This window comes from Zootoca vivipara, chromosome 11, assembly GCF_965207765.1.
Source record: "Zootoca vivipara chromosome 11, rZooViv2.hap1.1, whole genome shotgun sequence".
NCBI lineage: Eukaryota > Metazoa > Chordata > Lepidosauria > Squamata > Lacertidae > Zootoca > Zootoca vivipara.
The window spans coordinates 52,788,033-52,804,893 of record NC_142594.1 but is presented as its reverse complement, the minus strand read 5'-3'; the positions used below and the strand labels follow the sequence as shown (position 1 = coordinate 52,804,893).

The 16,861-nt window shown below is 46.9% G+C and overlaps 2 protein-coding genes across 34 annotated transcripts in view; one reads left to right on the top strand and one right to left on the bottom strand.

Annotated features, from left to right (window-relative positions):
- Window positions 1-12,175, top strand: part of OBSCN (obscurin, cytoskeletal calmodulin and titin-interacting RhoGEF) — a 304,918-nt gene extending 292,743 nt beyond the window's left edge. For all 33 annotated transcript variants that reach the window (XM_088654044.1, XM_088654041.1, XM_088654038.1 and 30 more), the window contains 3 exons: window positions 3,898-3,973; window positions 7,164-7,313; window positions 9,733-12,175. In XM_088654044.1, the coding sequence (XP_088510170.1) occupies window positions 3,898-3,973; window positions 7,164-7,313; window positions 9,733-9,907 (401 nt within the window). In that variant the 3' untranslated portion in view covers window positions 9,908-12,175. The remainder of the gene's footprint in view (window positions 1-3,897; window positions 3,974-7,163; window positions 7,314-9,732) is intronic.
- An 80-nt stretch (window positions 12,176-12,255) lies between these two features.
- LOC118091758 (5-beta-cholestane-3-alpha,7-alpha-diol 12-alpha-hydroxylase-like) lies at window positions 12,256-15,681 on the bottom strand. Its single transcript, XM_088654055.1, has one exon. The coding sequence runs from the start codon at window positions 15,628-15,630 to the stop codon at window positions 14,098-14,100; it is 1,533 nt and encodes a 510-aa protein (XP_088510181.1). The 5' UTR covers window positions 15,631-15,681; the 3' UTR covers window positions 12,256-14,097.
- Window positions 15,682-16,861: the final 1,180 nt, after the last annotated feature.

The window sequence follows — 16,861 nt, the reverse complement described above, 5'->3', positions numbered from 1 at the left end:
AGTTATTTTGATTCCTTTAAAAATGCAATTTGTGCAATATAAACAAGAAACCAGTACAGTATAGGCAGAGCACCTTATTCAAGCAGCCTCAGGATAGTAACAACAGGGGAGGCAGGAGGCAGAGCCAGCAACAGCAACAGCCCTGACTCAGACTAGCTTCTGATGTAGGGGAAGCTGCAGCACTTCCTTGGTTACTGGGAAGTCATGACCAAGAGCATTACAGGACTTTGAGCAGCTCTCCCCACCACCACCATTTCATTTCCTCTGCTCCCTCCAAGAAATCACAGAAACATCTCCTGATGTTTCAGGAGATCCAGCATTTGCTGGATACATCAAATGTGCCAGAACCATAAGGAGGAATCTGGCTGCTACGCTATTCTCATTATGGTTCCAAGGAAGTTGGGAAAACGGAGGGTCATCCTGGATCTCAAGAGGGTCAATTGATAACTGAACCAAAAAAGAATTCAGAATGTAGACCTTGAAGACCATCCTGGAAGGCATCATGCCTGGGGCAGCCCTGTTTAGGGAAGCTTTTAATGTTTGATGGATTTCTGTATTTTAATATTTTGTTGGAAGCCGCCCAGAGTGGCTGGGGGAACCCGGCCAGATGGGCGGGGTATAAATAATAAATTATTATTATTATTATTATTATTATTATTATTATTATTATTATTATTATGGGGACTTCATTGCTTCCCTGGACCTGATCAATGCCTGCCTCCACATACCAGTTTACCCAGCCCATTGCAGATTTCTGCATTTTGCATCCCAGGGCAGGAATCTCCAGTACAAATGCCTCACCTTGGATTGGTCCTCAGCCCCAAGACGTTCTTGAAGTTGCTGGTAGCTGTGGTGGCCCGTCTAAGGAACAACATCTTGATCAGCTCAGACTCTCACCAACAGGCTGAGAGACCCTAGACAACACAGCCACCAAAGCGTACACATGCAAAGAAGGTGGAACCAAGTGGCAGGAGGCCAACAACCTCCTGTCTAGGGCAGAACAGTATCCAGAATCTCTATCAGCAGAGCATGTATCAGGCGCCTCCAACGTCTGCGCAGACATGCTCAGCCGCCAACAGGTCTCCCAAGCTTGTGTGGAGTTTCTTCCACAGGTGTTCCAGCAAATAGTGGATCGCTGTGGTCTTCCAAGAGTAGACTTGTTCACAAGTTCAGAAGACCAAAAGGTGGAGCTCTTCTTCTGATTCAGGACTCAGGGACTGATGGGCATGGATGCCCTGAGCTCTGCCTGGCTGGGTACGGGACTTCTATACACCTTTCCTCCCACTGCTCTAATCGAGACTTCTCAGGGACGTTAGATTTGCACCAGCTGAGATTATTGTAGTGACTCCCTTCTTGCCAAGGGGAGGGGGCAGACACTTAGCCCCTACCCTACAGGAGGGACCTGGTGTCACAGCGATAAGTCCACCACCCAGAGTCAGATTGGCTACAACTCCATACCTGTTGTTGAGAAGGAGGGCCTAAGAGAATTAGGGTGGTAATGACTACCATCCTAGTTTCCTGCAGACACTCCACTCCACCCAGCACATCTATAAATTCACCTGGTAGACCTTCGTCAGCTGGGCACATGGGAAGAAGGTGGATTCCCTAGCGGGACAGATACCAAACATCCTGGCCTTCCTACAGGATGGCTTGGACCAAGGTCTTTGCCCCAACACCCTCCATAACAGGTGGCAGCCTTGGGGTCAGGATTCAGATCGGCAGGGCCCCCTCTGGCTTCCCTGTCCCTGGTCAAATGCTTCTTGGAGTGGGCAGTGCAGATGAAACCACCTCTGGTGTACAGGTTCCCCGCCTGGGACCTCCATAGCATACTACCCCAGAGGACAGGATCACACTTCAAAATGACCTTAACAGATTAGACAACTGGGCCAAAGCAAACAAGATGAATTTTAACAAGGAGAAATGTAAAGTACTACACTTGGGCAAAAAAAAAATGAAAGGCACAAATACAGGATGGGTGACACCTGGCTTGAGAGCAGTACATGTGAAAAGGATCTAGGAGTCTCGGTAGACCACAGACTTGACATGAGTCAGCAGTGTGATGCAGCAGCTAAAAAAGCCAATGCAATTCTGGGCTGCATCTATAGGAGTATAGCATCTAGATCAAGGGAAGTAATAGTACCACTGTATTCTGCTCTGGTCAGACCTCACCTGGAGTACTGTGTCCAGTTTTGGGCACCACAGTTCAAGGATACTGACAAGCTGGAACGTGTCCAGAAGAGGGCAACCAAAATGGTCAAAGGCCTGGAAATGATGCCTCACGAGGAACGGCTTAGGGAGCTGGGTATGTTTAGCCTGGAGAAGAGAAGGTTAAGGGGTGATATGATAGCCATGTTCAAATATATAAAAGGATGTCATATAGAGGAGGGTGAAAGGTTGTTTTCTGCTGCTCCAGAGAAGCGGACACGGAGCAATGGATTCAAGCTTCAAGAAAGAAGATTCCACCTAAACATTAGGAAGAACTTCCTGACAGTAAGAGCTGTTCAGCAGTGGAATTTGCTACCAAGGAGTGTGGTGGAGTCTTCTTCTTTGGAGGTCTTTAAGCAGAGGCTTGACAGGCATATGTCAAGAATGCTTTGATGGTGTTTCCTGCTTGGCAGGGGGGTTGGACTGGGTGGCCCTTGTGGTCTCTTCCAACTCTACGATTCTATGATTCTATGCTCTTTGAGCCCCTGAGGATGGCCTCCCTGACATTCATTAGCTGGAAGGCTTTTTTGGTGGCTATCTCCTCAGTCCAGCAGGTATCAGAGATTACAGCCCTTTCTATCCGCAATGAGATAGGTATCATTCAGAAGGTTTCTGTCACACTTCAGTTAAACCCTATCTCCATCCCAAAGGTTAATTCCATCTTCCACAGGGCTCAAGTCCTCCCTTCCTTCTGCCCAAAACCCAAGTTGGATAGGGAGTTGGCACTCTCTAGATATGTGGCTGGCCATCAGGATCTGAGGTGCACAGAGGAATTGTCTCCATGATTGTCTCCTTGCAGCCCAGATCCAGGGGGCACAAGGCCTCCCCAGTGTCTTTAGCACGCTGGATAAAAGCTGGCATTACCAGATGATATGAGAGGGGGCCTCTTTGGGAAGCAGGGGCCATTCCACCAGAAGCACTGTTTGGGACCCAATCCCTTCTGGGTGGCATATGCAGGGCAACCACCTGGTCCTCGCCTTCCAGCTTTGGGAGGCATTGCAAGCTAGACACGCCTCAGCCAAGGTCTCCTTTGGAAGCCGAGTGCTTCGGCAGGTGGTGAACACCACTGAGGCAAGAGCCCACAGAGACACATCCTACACAGGATTCCCTTCCTCCGCCACAGGAGAAGCGAATGTTGGAACTTACCGTGATAAGTTCCTTCTCTATAGGGAGGAACGATGCCAGGCCCTCCCAGTGCAGGGGAGGCCATCAGACGCAGACAGTTGAGCATTCCCTGGGAGCATAAAGCACTCACACCAACAATGTTCAGGGATCTCCTGTCTCCCTTTCCCTCTCCTCTTCATGTTTTCCCTCTCCTCTTCTCTTACTCTTCAGCCCATGCCAGGTAAAGCTTCTGGGGACTGAGCTCCAGGGAGTGGCTGATACAGAATGTTGTGTTCCCACTGTGGGACCACTGAGTTATTTTCCCTTAACAGCTTGTGCTCTCTTCCTTCCTTTTTTCTGATAAGTTGTTTATTTTTTGGCTATTGGTTTACTAGCTTACGTACAAATTGAACTAGTGAGGGGGTCACCCTGTCCCCTCTCAAAAGTTAGACTTCCTGCCAGTGGAGAGGTGGGTGGCAACAGCCCACACAGGATCCCCTTCCTCCCTACAGGGGAGGAGCTTATCATGGTAAGTGCCAATGTTTGCATGTCCAAGGAAGCTTCCCTAATACAAATGTGTCTTCTTAGCTTCAGAACTTCTGGCAGATAAAGGAGCTGTTCCACAGACAGACATCTGGGCTGTTGGAGTGACAGCTTTCATCATGTAAGTCTTTCCGAGTTTCATTTTCTTGGGTGCGTGGCTGTTTGGGAAAGAGATAATGGTAACTAAAAATCAGCAGATCTGGAGAAAACATGCAAAGGAGGCTTGGAGCAGAAATTCACCAGGATTCTGTTACTTCACACAATAATAGCCAGCGTGTAATACTGCTCCTTGACCTCTGATGGCTAAGAAATGCATAAACATTATTTGTCTCTATTTGCCCCTCCTGCTTCCACTGCTCCTCTACTGTCCACTTGAGTCAGGTGGGCCACCTCTTAACTGATCCCAGACTCATGTACCGTTAAGATTTCTAAGGCTGCGATCCAAATCACTCCTACAAATGGAGCCGGGCTGGGCCCGTTTGCACGGAGTGGAAGCGTCCTTCGACTCCTGCTAGCAGAGTGATGTTTGTGTCACTCTGCCAGTGCAGACCTCGCCCCTCCATCTACAGAATTGTGTGGGCGAAAGTATCCCCATGTGGGCATATGCCTGCAGCATCCCCATGGGCAAAGCCCCAAAGTGGGGCATTCTGAAGACAGGGATGGGCCAGCCCAAGACCCGCCAGATCCCAAGGTGCTCGCACAGCCAGCCCAGGCTGAAATCGGATATGATCCGAGCCAGATCACTGTGCCAGCCTGAAGCTGGTGCAGGAATTGGACCTGATCTGCCTGCCAGCCACCCCCCCCCAACTTTCCAATGTTGCTGCTGGTGCCTTGAGTGACACCAGACTGTGACGGCAGTGGTAGGGCTCCTCCCCTGCAGAAGCATGGTGGTGGTTGAAATTTCCTCCAAGCGTCTGTTAAGGGCTTGGAACAAGAAGGGTTTTGCAGACAAGCAACTTTTTGATACCTGTCATGGTGCTGTCAGGTATGGAATGTCCAGAGTGAGGAATTAACTCTTTATTGTCAAAAGTACACTTGCAAATTAGAGAAGGCATGTCTGTAAGTCCTGTTGTGATAAATGTAGTATTGTAAAGTTCATTAGGTAAAGGTAAAGGGACCCCTGACCATTAGGTCTAGTCGTGACCGACTCTTGGGTTGCGCGCTCATCTCGCATTATTGGCCGAGGGAGCCGGCGTATAGCTTCCAGGTCATGTGGCCAGCATGACAAAGCCGCTTCTGGCAAACCAGAGCAGCACATGGAAACGCCGTTTACCTTCCCGCTGTAGCGGTTCCTATTTATCTACTTGCATTTTGACGTGCTTTCGAACTGCTAGGTTGGCAGGAGCTGGGACCAAGCAACGGGAGCTCACCCCGTCACAGGGATTCGAACCGCCGACCTTCTGATCAGCAAGCCCTAGGCTCAGTGGTTTAACCACAGCGCCACCTGGGTTAGACCCACGCAGCCAATCTTCAATGGCTGCCCAGCACGCTCCCCAGCTTGCTCTGCAAAGCTTCTTCTTGTTCGGACCCAGCAGAGTTTCAGCGCAGCTGGAACGATGGCAGTCTGTGTCTTCAATAAAACAGACCCGACTCCGTTGCTTCTAGTCTAACTCATCTTTATTACAGAAGCATAAAAGAAACAGCAAATCTAACAGAATCTAGCTGCATGTTTGCAGTTCTTATCTCTAGCACTCTCTCCTACGCACTCCTCTCCGGCAGAAACTCAGGCTCAGACTCTCAGAACTCAAAACCAAAACCTTGTTCTTCATAGCTCCCTGTGGAGACTGGAGAGCCTCTTCTGTGAAATGGGAATGAGACGACCTCTCCTCCCTTCCAGAGGGGAGGGTTTGTGGGTGGGGCCCGTTTCCTGCATCTGCAGGGGGGGCATGTTCGGCCCCCTGCATTAGCCCCTCCTCACCACCGCATCATACTCCTCAGCCGGCCAATAGGGCTTGCTGGGGGTGGTGGAGTCTGGCTCCGTTTAAGCGGCTGCGGCGGCAGGGATATTTCTCTTTTGCTTCCTGCCTGCATCAGATCAAGACGTTGGATCAAGACTGAAGACCTTGCTGGTTTTTCCCCATTAACCTGAAATCACGTGTCCTTGTGTCTTATTTACTCCACGCAAGTGACGGGTCATCAACACGCAATCAGATGCTTGTCAAAAGTTGGGTGGAGATGAATAAAGATTGAAAAGTGCTTAACATGATAACAGAGCTTGGGGTGGTGGCTGCTTTCCTCACCTGCCATAGAAGTGGCTGTAGGGAACTGAAAGTTTGTGGGCCAAACTGAAGATCAGCAAACAACCCAAAAAAATCAGCTAGGGTGGAGGCACAAGCAAGCTGCATGGTGGGCAGCTGCCAGGCAATCAGGAGCCAGCCAAAGAAGAGATAAATGGAGAGATAAAGAACAGAAATGGGTAGAAGAGGGACAGGAGTAAGTGAAAGGACCCCAGTGTGTGACAGGAGAAAAAGGGGCAGTGGGATAGAGGAGGGAGAGGTGAAAAGAGCCCATAAAGCACCCCCAAACTTCAGCCCTCCAGATGTTTTGGACTACAATTCCCATCTTCCCTGATCACTGGTCATGTTAGCTAGGGATCATGGGAGTTGCAGGCCAGAACATCTGGAGGGCCGCAGTTGGGGGATGCCTGTGTTGGAGGGTCAGAAGGAGGCAAGAGCTGGATGGGAAGCTGAAGGGGGAGCAGAGAAAGGGCATGAAGGGAGATATAAGGCTGCCTTGAGACAGAAGGGAAGAGAGGGAAAGAGACAGACTAGAGGAAGAGAGAGAATGATGCCACTCCTTGGAATAGGAGGCAGGCTAGTCAAGCCCTGGTTGAGACTGTAGCTAGAAGAGAAGGCAAGTAAGGGGAGGCTGTGGGTCGGCTATGAGAGCATGATGGGGTCTGGGATGGCTATGATCCAAGCCCAGGCAGAGTGACCACTTCCTAGTGGTGGTGGTGGGAGAGAGCCAATAGAGGAGGAGGAGGAGGAATGGGAAGCCTTGGAGAAGCCCTTAAAGACTAAGTGGTGAGTGGACCTGAGGGTGCTTCCACTTTTCCATGCACCCTGCATGGAATTGGACCAAGGAGGAGATCCCTCCCAGAAGAGCTTGCTTGACGATGGCAGAGGTCATCTGGACTGAGCACAGGTCTAGTTAATAAAGCATTGATGAAAGAGATTTAAAGCGGTGTCTGTGCGCTTCCCTGGATCAGTGTTGGAGACTGTGAGGTTTTTTCTGTGCTGCTTTGCTTCTGCCCGAGTTGGTGGTCAAGGGCAAAAAGAACCATTTCTAATACTCTTCTCCTCTGTCCTCAGGCTGAGTGCTGAATACCCGATCGGCTCTGAGGCTGCCTGTGACTTTGGGAGGCTTGTGAAGAGAGAGAAAATCAAGTTCCACAAATGCTATGCGGGCCTTTCAGGAGGAGCCGTTTCCTTCCTACAAAGCACACTGTCCTCTAATCCATGGTGCGAAGGTCCCTCTTTATCTAAGGCAGCTTTTCACAAGAATTAGTTAATTATTATATTGTGTGTGTGTGTGTGTGTGTGTGTGTGTGTGTGTGTGTGTGTGTGTGTGTCAGTCCCTTCACTGTACTGTATCTCACACAAAAAGAGAGCCTTGTTCAAGTGATCCCAGTTTAACTAATGAACCCCCCAAAGCAGTTGTGCTAGTAGGTCTAGTTTATTAATCAATAGCTTAAGCACTTGAGAACATTGGATCTAGTCCAATGTTCATCTAGTCCAACTCCCTGCAATGCAAAAATTCTGCCCACAGCCATCCCTGGGGGAGCTCGAACCACCAACCTGGTTAACAGCCTGAAACACTGATGTGTTGTGCTACAGGAGCCTCTTGTTGTTGTTGTTTAGTAGTTTAGTTGTGTCCGACTCTTCGTGACCCCATGGACCATAGCACGCCAGGCACTCCTGTCTTGCACTGCCTCCCGCAGTTTGGTCAAACTCATGTTCGTAGCTTCGAGAACACTGTCCAACCATCTCGTCCTCTGTCGTCCCCTTCTCCTAGTGCCCTCAATCTTTCCCAACATCAGGGTCTTTTCCAGGGAGTCTTCTCTTCTCATGAGGTGGCCAGAGTATTGGAGCCTCAGATTCAGGATCTGTCCTTCCAGTGAGCACACAGGGCTGATTTCCTTCAGAATGGATAGGTTTGATCTTCTTGCAGTCCATGGGACTCTCAAGAGTCTCCTCCAGCACCAGAATTCAAAAGCATCAATTCTTAGTGTGTGTGTGTGTGTGAGGAGCCTCTTAGTAATTTATAAAACTTTCAACCTGTGTAATGGAAGTTAGACAGTATGTGAGTCTACCCTGTGGGAAGTCAAGCTAGCCTTATTCCCAGCAACTTCCCACCCCCGCCACACCCTTAAGGCGAGGAGGGAGCTGTTCCTGACTCATGCCCCCTTCAAGCCACATAACTCAAAGGGATGGTTAACTTCAAAAGCCCCATGAGTTAACGAGCCCTGTGTTCGTCTCTAGAATCACAGTTCAACAGAAAAATGCCTCTGCGTTCTCACCATTTGTGCCCCTCTCTTTCCTGCGCAACACCTGCTAAGTGACCAAAAGTCGATAAAAGCAATAAACCTCATTATTCAGTGCCCACCACTCATTGCTCTAAGGTTGTCATGCAGTATAGAGCAGGCAAAGAAAATCCCCTTCTGCCAGCCAATCACAGGAGAAGACAAAAATTCCTAGTCAATGCCAGCCAATATCAACCACCCAATATCACCCGGACTGGGTGCCACCTCAGCACTGTGGAAAAGGAAGAGATGGAGAAGGCAGGGAAACCTTTTAGATCTTCCACCCTCTCCTTTCTGCTGGTATTTGCCAGTATGCCCCATTTCCCTCCCCTCTGCAAACACAATCCCACCTGGGCAAATAAAAAATAAAAAATGAAAGGCACAAATACAGGATGGGAGACACCTGGCTTGAGAGCAGTACATGTGAAAAGGATCTAGGAGTCTTGGTAGACCACAAACTTGACATGAGTCAACAGTGTGATGCAGCAGCTTAAAAAGCCAGTGCAATTCTGGCCTGCATCAATAGGAGTATAGCATCTAGATCTAGGGAAGTAATAGTACCACTGTATTCTGCTCTGGTCAGACCTCACCTGGAGTACTGTGTCCAGTTCTGGGCACCGCAGTTCAAGAAGGATACTGACAAGCTGGAACGTGTCCAGAGGAGGGCAACCAAAATGGTCAAAGGCCTGGAAACGATGCCTTATGAGGAACGGCTTAGGGAGCTGGGTATGTTTAGCCTGGAGAAGAGAAGGTTAAAGGGTGATATGATAGCCATGTTCAAATATATAAAAGGATGTCATATAGAAGAGGAAGAAAGGTTGTTTTCTGCTGCTCCAGAGAAGCGGACATGGAGCAATGGATTCAACCTACAAGAAAGAAGATTCCACCTAAACATTAGGAAGACCTTCCTGACAGTAAGAGCTGTTTGACAGTGGAACTTGCTGCCAAGTAGTGTGGTGGAGTCTCCTTCTTTGGAGGTCTTTAAGCAGAGGCTTGACAGCCATCTGTCAGGAATGCTTTGATGGTGTTTCCTGCTTGGCGGGGGGTTGGACTGAGCTGAGGCCGCTCCCCAAGCATGGTGGAATAATCACTATAATACTCAGCAGGGGTAAAGTATAGAGTCTATCCCAGGCACCCCCAGACTGCGGCCCTCCAGATGTTTTGGCCTACAACTCCCATGATCCCTAGCTAACAGGACCAGTGGTCAGGGATGATGGGAATTGTAGTCCAAAACATCTGGAGGACCGAAGTTTGGGGATGCCTGGTCTATCCCATGACTGCGAGCAGAATTAGTTCCGTTCACTTGGAGATTAGCAAAACAACTGATCCTAGGACCTGTCATTCTTTTTCTCTACTAGGAGGCGGCCAACAGCATCTGAATGCCTTCAGTCTCCATGGCTGCAGGAAACAGGCTTGGATGAGAGGCAACAAGCAACAGTTAATTTCTCCACCACTAAACTGAGGAACTTTCTAGCTGAGCGGGAAAGAAAAAGGGCTCTACTCTGTTCCAAGTATGGCCTGATGACCGTGTAGTGAAGCACATTCGGAGAGAATCGCTTTCAGACTTCCATCTCCACATGATCCTACTCACACCTAGGAATGTTTTATTATAATTTCTGGCTTCTGGACTGAAAGGGGATTGGTCACAATTAGGTGTGAGTCAAAGGATTGCTGCTCATCTGCATATTTATGTATCCACAGGAATCACAATCCTTATTTTCATGGATGGATACCAAGTTGCAGGTCATGCACATCTCTCATTTATCCTACAATATTGTTTCTCTGAAGATGTCATTATGGAGTGGAACAATTGTGGTGTACTTAAGGTGGGAGGCAATAAAATACGAGCAAGCTGTGATCCTTCGATGCAACCAAGAACCTCCTTTGGGGCTTGGAGTAATGTTGGCCAGAATGACTGTCTAGCTAAGAAACTTGTTTTGACAGTTCAGGAAATGGATTTCTTATTGAATATTATTATAATCTAAGCTGTAATCAAATCCCCCTCCCATTGTGCTGTGGAAGCCTGGCTTGATACTGTGCTGCTTCAAACTTCATTCAAAACCTGTTGCTTTCAGCTGATTGGGTTGTCCGTCTTTATGGCCTTTATAGTACTTTGTATACTAGCTCTCTGTTACAAGCTACCTGTGCTATATTTCAGAGAAACACTGTTTCAGTAAAGCAGAGCTTTCCAAACAGTTCATATTGGTGACACACTTTTTCGACATGCATCATATCGCGACACAGTTTTAATAGCAAGCTGGAGGTTAAACTAACCCCTTTCCAGCCCTAGGGAGGAGTGCTGGAAGTCTTCATGCGACACACCTCTACACCGCAGCTGACACAACATGTTGCAACACACAGTTTGGAAAGCTCTGCAGCAAAGGAACCATTCGCTTGTTCTCTGTGGTTAACTAACTTCAGACTTGGTAAGGGTGTAGCTAGTCCCTAGCAGAACAAACATGGTGATCGTGACCAGATATGTGAGAGAAATGTGGGCTAGCCTGCAGGAATAATGGAACCTATTACTGAAAAAAACACAGGAGTTAACTTGCTGTGGGTACAATATAATAAGATATGTTAATGCAGATTACCTTGTACTTCTCTAGGGATGCCCACAAAAGTACTTCTAGCACCCTATCGGCTATGAATCATTGCTTGATGATCCCATTAATTATAAGCAGCTAGAGAGTCAAAAATGCCACTTAAGTGCATCATTTTCGCATGCAAAGAGTTTTGTCCATATATGAGAATATTTCATAGTCTTATCTGCGAGTGTATTTGAGGTCTTTTACTGTAGCACATGTAGTGGACTGGCCTTGCAATCCAGGATGACTTCCAAGCAAAGACACAAGTTTCTGTTATCTGGCTAAATTATTCCTTGTTTGGCACCATTGTGATCTCAGTTGCCATCAGTATATTCCCTCTTTTGCTGTGCTAGCTGGACTTGATGTGGTATTTCTTCTGGAACAACCAAATTTATGCACCGCCTTGGAAACCTGTTGTTTTCAGCCAGTTTGATTGGCAATCTATATCCCTTATATTGTTGAATTTTTTTTGAATATGCCAGAAGAATATGTCAGACTATTCTCTGAACAAAGCAGCTGAATTATTTCTGACCTTTTGATTCCACACACACACATTCAAGAGGCCAAACCGAACCGTCCAGGGGTCCTTTACCTTTACCAAGGCTGTAAAAAAATGTGACTGGTTGTGAACCAGACTGATTCTGGTTAAGTACTAGCAGAAATCCATGGACTTGGGTGAAAGAACTAGGCCTTGAGATAACAAACTAAGAACTAAGGTATAGTTTATCCCATTTCCTTTTCTTCAAGCCACTTTGCCTTGATGTCTTTAGAGGAGCTTTAATCAAGCCAACAAGTGTTAGTGCAGAAAGTCTGGATGTTGAGAAAACTTGAAGAAAACTATTTCTGCTGTCAGAAGTTTTCTTCTGTAAAATAGCCTACATGCAAGGCAAGCTGAGCTAAAAGTTCACAGGGAGGAAAGGTCTTGGCTTACGAGCTGGCTCCTTTTCTGAAGTTGTCGTGGTTTTAATCAGTTTGAAGTTTTAGTTGATCAGTGGAGGTAAACATCATTTGAGGAGGAAGGTATCTTAATGTAGGGTTTGTATTTTTACTCTACTAGCAGCATCCAGACTAACAGCGTCTTTTCTTATGTATATGATGTGAATGAAGTGACTTACCTTTTTTCCTACTTGCATGTATTTTGAGCACAACTAAAGATATTTATGAATATTGAGCTGTTTTGTTAAATAAATTATTTTAATAAAGATTTTATGCCAGAGTTGTTGGTGCTGACTATGTTATGACAGATTGAAATGGTTTCTTAGGATGAAAATTAATGCACACAGTTGAAACAGCCAGTTAGCAAATCACTCTGCATGATACGGCTCCTTTTATTACATGTCTAATCAACCTGCCCAACACAGTTGCTTTATCTTGATCTTTATTGTTTCCTCATATTCCATTCATTTCCCGTAAGTACCGGTATTCCTTTTCAATTTTAAAGGTTTTACATTCGTGTAGAAACAAAGGTACAGACAAACAAAATAATAATAATCAAAATTACAAAACATAGGAGCAGCACAGAGGGGGTATTTTCCATATAAGTTGAGAGCAGATGATGTGGGGGAAATAAAAGCAGTTAAAAGCATGCATTCTTAATTACGCTTAAGCCTTTATATCTAAGAGTACTCATGTCATCAATAGATATGTGACTTTCACGATATTGGACCTAGAGTCACAGCTTGGCCCAGGGGACATTGTCTGGCGCTACAATAAATAAAAGAGATAAAGTTGATTGCAGGTGCAAAGACGAATGTTGACGTATACCTTGAACTCTTGCACCTTGCAAATAATGAGGCAAAGTCCAGTACTGTACATGTTATGAAAGGTAGCTAGTGTACAGAACAGCTTGTGTCCTTATTTGGTGTAGGCCCATTCTGCTTGCTGACATCAACTGCAGAGTGAAGCTACTGGGAAATGAGCTGCTTGGGATGAAAGCAATCCCCTCTATATTCCTATCTTAGGGCTCATCTAGATTTCCTTTTGTGCCACGTTTCTAGGCTCAGTTCTGCACTCTAAAGCACTGTGCCTGAGTGCTTCTCTCTCTTCTCCCCCCCCCCACTGCTTTCCCCACAAAAACCTGCTCTTTACTGCTGAACTGGAACAAATGGCAATTCAATTCAGTTCAAGCCTTTCTGAGGGAAAAGGCTGACATTGCATAGTACCATTAGATGGGAATTAGAAGAAGAACAGTTTAGGACCTACTAGGCAGGATGTGTGTTGTATGCTGGGTAAGAAAAAGTGTCCGGGTGAAGCTTTTGAATTCTAAAGTTAGGACATTCCATGTTGCTGGCAAGTGCAAATGTGGGTTCAGGGTGCACAAAGCAAGGGGGGAACAGAGTACCTAGTTCTACACACACACACACACACACACACACACACACACCTCACTTCAGATTGGGGATAGAGACAGAGGGCTTATTCACACTTTGTCTTGTCCTGCTGCTTTCTCTGGGGAAAGCCACTCTTTAGTGCTCAATTGCAACAAACGGCAATTGGGTTTTCTGCAGATTGACGTTTTCTTTCTGATTCAAAGCCAAGGAGTGTGTTTTCCCTGGGAATTAAGTGGGACAATGGGGAAACAATTCAGACCCATGCTTTCTAGGCATGGGACAAATGGAATTGTGTACAAGCCCAAAGACAATGAGATACACCTGGCTTGCCAAAGGGCACCCAGTGAGTTCATAGCTGACATGAGATTCTAACTGGGGTCCTCATCTTTCCTCCTAAGGATTAAAAGTCTTAACCAGAAGAAGAAGTTGCAGATGAAAGTATCTTAGTGTGAGAACGATCGAGCAACCCACCGCCACTTGATAGTGCTGTTCTGCTAACCCTTAACTCCACTGCTTTGAAAGGAGATTGGTGCCTTAGATAGATAAATGTTAGCACAGAATATTAGCTTGCATGCTATTAGTTCCACCACACTTTTAAAAAGTTATGAGGCCCACAGCCTGCACTTAATTCCATAACAATAGGGAAATAAAACTGTAGGATAAAACGACTTGTTAAACGATAATGGCTTCTACCAAACATTCTGTGCAAGCGCTACGTTCTCCCATGAGCTTTTACCCACATCCAGAAACATACATTTGATCTCTTTTTGAACTTACTTTGGCCTGAAGATGCCCCTGCCTCCTACCTTCAGTGGCGAAGTCGATACCTGAACTGAACATCGTGTGTGGGCTGCATCACACCAAACCCATAGCGGTTCTTGATCACAGGAGGGATTTCCTCCTCCGTGTTAACCAGCTGCATATCAAAGTATGTCAGCATCAGGAAGGCAAAGAGCTTAACCTCATTGGTAGCAAAGTATCGCCCAGGGCACATGGAAGTCCCTGCACCCCATGGCATGGTGAAATATTTCACCTTTTCCCCATTCTTATAGAATTCCTTTTTCCTGCCGTCTAGGCTGAGGAACCTGTCATATTTGAAAACATGGGGATCTGGGTGGATCTCCGGGTCCATATGTGCTGCCACAAAGGGGAAAAGGGCAACTCTGTCTCCTTTGCGCAGGAGATATTTTCTTCCATCGTTCATCTTGAGTTCTAGGTCCACCACCACAGCCCTGACCAGCATAGGGGCTGCTGCCAGTCTCAAAGTCTCTTCCACAGCGCTGTCCAAGATGGGGGTCTTGTCTAACATCTCCTTGGTGACATTAAGCACCGCACCCCCTGCCCTCACTTCCTGGCCAGATTCTCCCACCACTCTGTCCACTTCTTTCCTCACCTCATCCATTGCCTTGGGGTTTTTCATCAGGTAGGCAAGAAGCCAGAAGGAAGCTGGGCCAGTATTACCTTGAGCTGCCCACAGGAGCAGAAACAGAAATCTATCCCGCATGTATTCGGGCATGCCAGCCTCGGCCAGCTGCTCTTGCTGGTCACTTATCCAACCACTGATGTTACTCCTCTCATAGACATCCTTCACAGACATGATTTTCCAGAAGAGTCTCTTCAGAGACTCAGCTTCTTTTCTCTCTCCATGAGACAGCGTGGAAGAAGCAAATCCTGGGAAGAGTTTATCATATTTGCGAAACTCTACAAACACATCTTCAGAGCCAGTTAAGTCTTGCCTCTCGGCATCTCCTTTGTTCTTTTCACCTTTGCTGGTTGCATTTCCAAACAGGGCTAGATATCCAGCCCTAAAGACCATGTTGTAGCTGAAGTGGAACAGTCCGTCCTGTTTCCAGGACTTCTGCCCTCCTGCTGAACTCAGGCTGTGGCCCATCACTCTATGCAGGCTTTCCATCATGGCTTGGGTCATCACCAGCAACCCATTGCCCTTGAGGTGCTTTACGCTGGCTGTCTCTATTATCTTATGAGTGCTTATTTCAGGTTTAAAACCAAACACTTGGGCCACAAGTTGTGTGGCGAAGGCATTGAAATCCAGCCTGGTTCTTGCTTCCTTCACAATAGCTCCATAGGAGAGTGGGTCCATCACAAAGGTGAAATAATATCCTCCAAGCAGGACCGTGAAGATATCTCCATGCTTCTTCTGCATCCTTTGCAAGAAGTCAACGCCGTCCTTTCGGTAGCTCAATGCATGTCCAAGCCACGGGATGAGGCCTTTATCTAAAGGGGGCTCTTTGGCTCTCCTCTGGCGGAACGCCCCCACCAGATAGAGCCCCCCCAATATGCATGCCAGGACGGCACATAGGACCATCACCCAGAAAGCCATCTCTCGGAGCTCTGTGATACAAAAGCACAAGCCAGCTCTTGCAGGGGAAAAACAAGTGGTTGCCAAAAGTTGCTTCACTTATCATGAATCTAGGTGGAGCCAGTAAGCAGATGAATCAAAGGTTAACCCTTGCTAAGGTTAATTTATTTCCACTAAAATAATATCTGAACTAGAGCTTGTAACAGATGGGAGTGTTTTTTAATTCCAGTTGTGGTTTATGTTTTTTTGAATGTAGATTGAGCGTGCGCAGCTTTTAAATATTTCTTTATTTTTAATCAGTAGAAATGCAGATGTAACTCTGTAATAGATGGATCTGACTTGGGAACAAAAGGGGAAGCAGCAAGGGGAGGAGGGGAAAATGTGGGTGACTTTGCAGGATGGAATCAAAAATAAGGTAAGAAGTGATTGGTGGCGCTGCAAATAAGGGAGGGGGAAGCTAAGTTACTTAATTTGGAGGTCCTGAAGCTATATGTAAACAGAAACAGCTGTCCTTGGGAACTCAGGTTTTCCCCCAATTTTGCAGCGCAGGTTTCCTGGCAACTAATGTGTAGAAAAATGTGTATCCTGGGGTAAAGCATGCATAAAAATGCATATATTCACAAAAGTAACATACAAAAATGTGGTATGGTAGGGTCTAGGATCTGGGAAACCAAGGTTCTAGTCTCCATTCAACAATGTGACATGGAAGAGAGAGTGAGCTCCTGGGTGGAAAGGTGACATCTAAATGTAAGAATGAATGAGTGAGTGAATGATACCAGGGGAAAAGTACTAGGGCAGAGGTAGGCAACCTAAGGCTTGGGGACCGGATGCGGCCCAATCGCCTTCTCAATCCGGCCCGCGGACGGTCCGGGAATAAGCGTGTTTTTACATGAGTAGAATGTGTCCTTTTATTTAAAATGCATCTCTGGGTTATTTGTGGGGCCTGCCTGGTGTTTTTACATGAGTAGAGTGTGTGCTTTTATTTAAAATGCATCTCTGGGTTATTTGTGGGGCATAGGAATTCGTTCATTTCCCCCCCAAAAAAAAAAAAATTTCCGGCCCACCGCATGTTCTGAGGGACGGTGGACCGGCCCACGGTTGAAAAAGGTTGCTGACCCAAGTACTAGGGGGAATTTCTGCCATCGATTCCACCAGCTGGTGCGCTGGTTCAGTTCAGATCAGGGAAATATAATAGGTGGCAACAGAAGGGTTGAAGCACTAATAGTTACCTGTTTGGTGTGGGGGTTGGGGA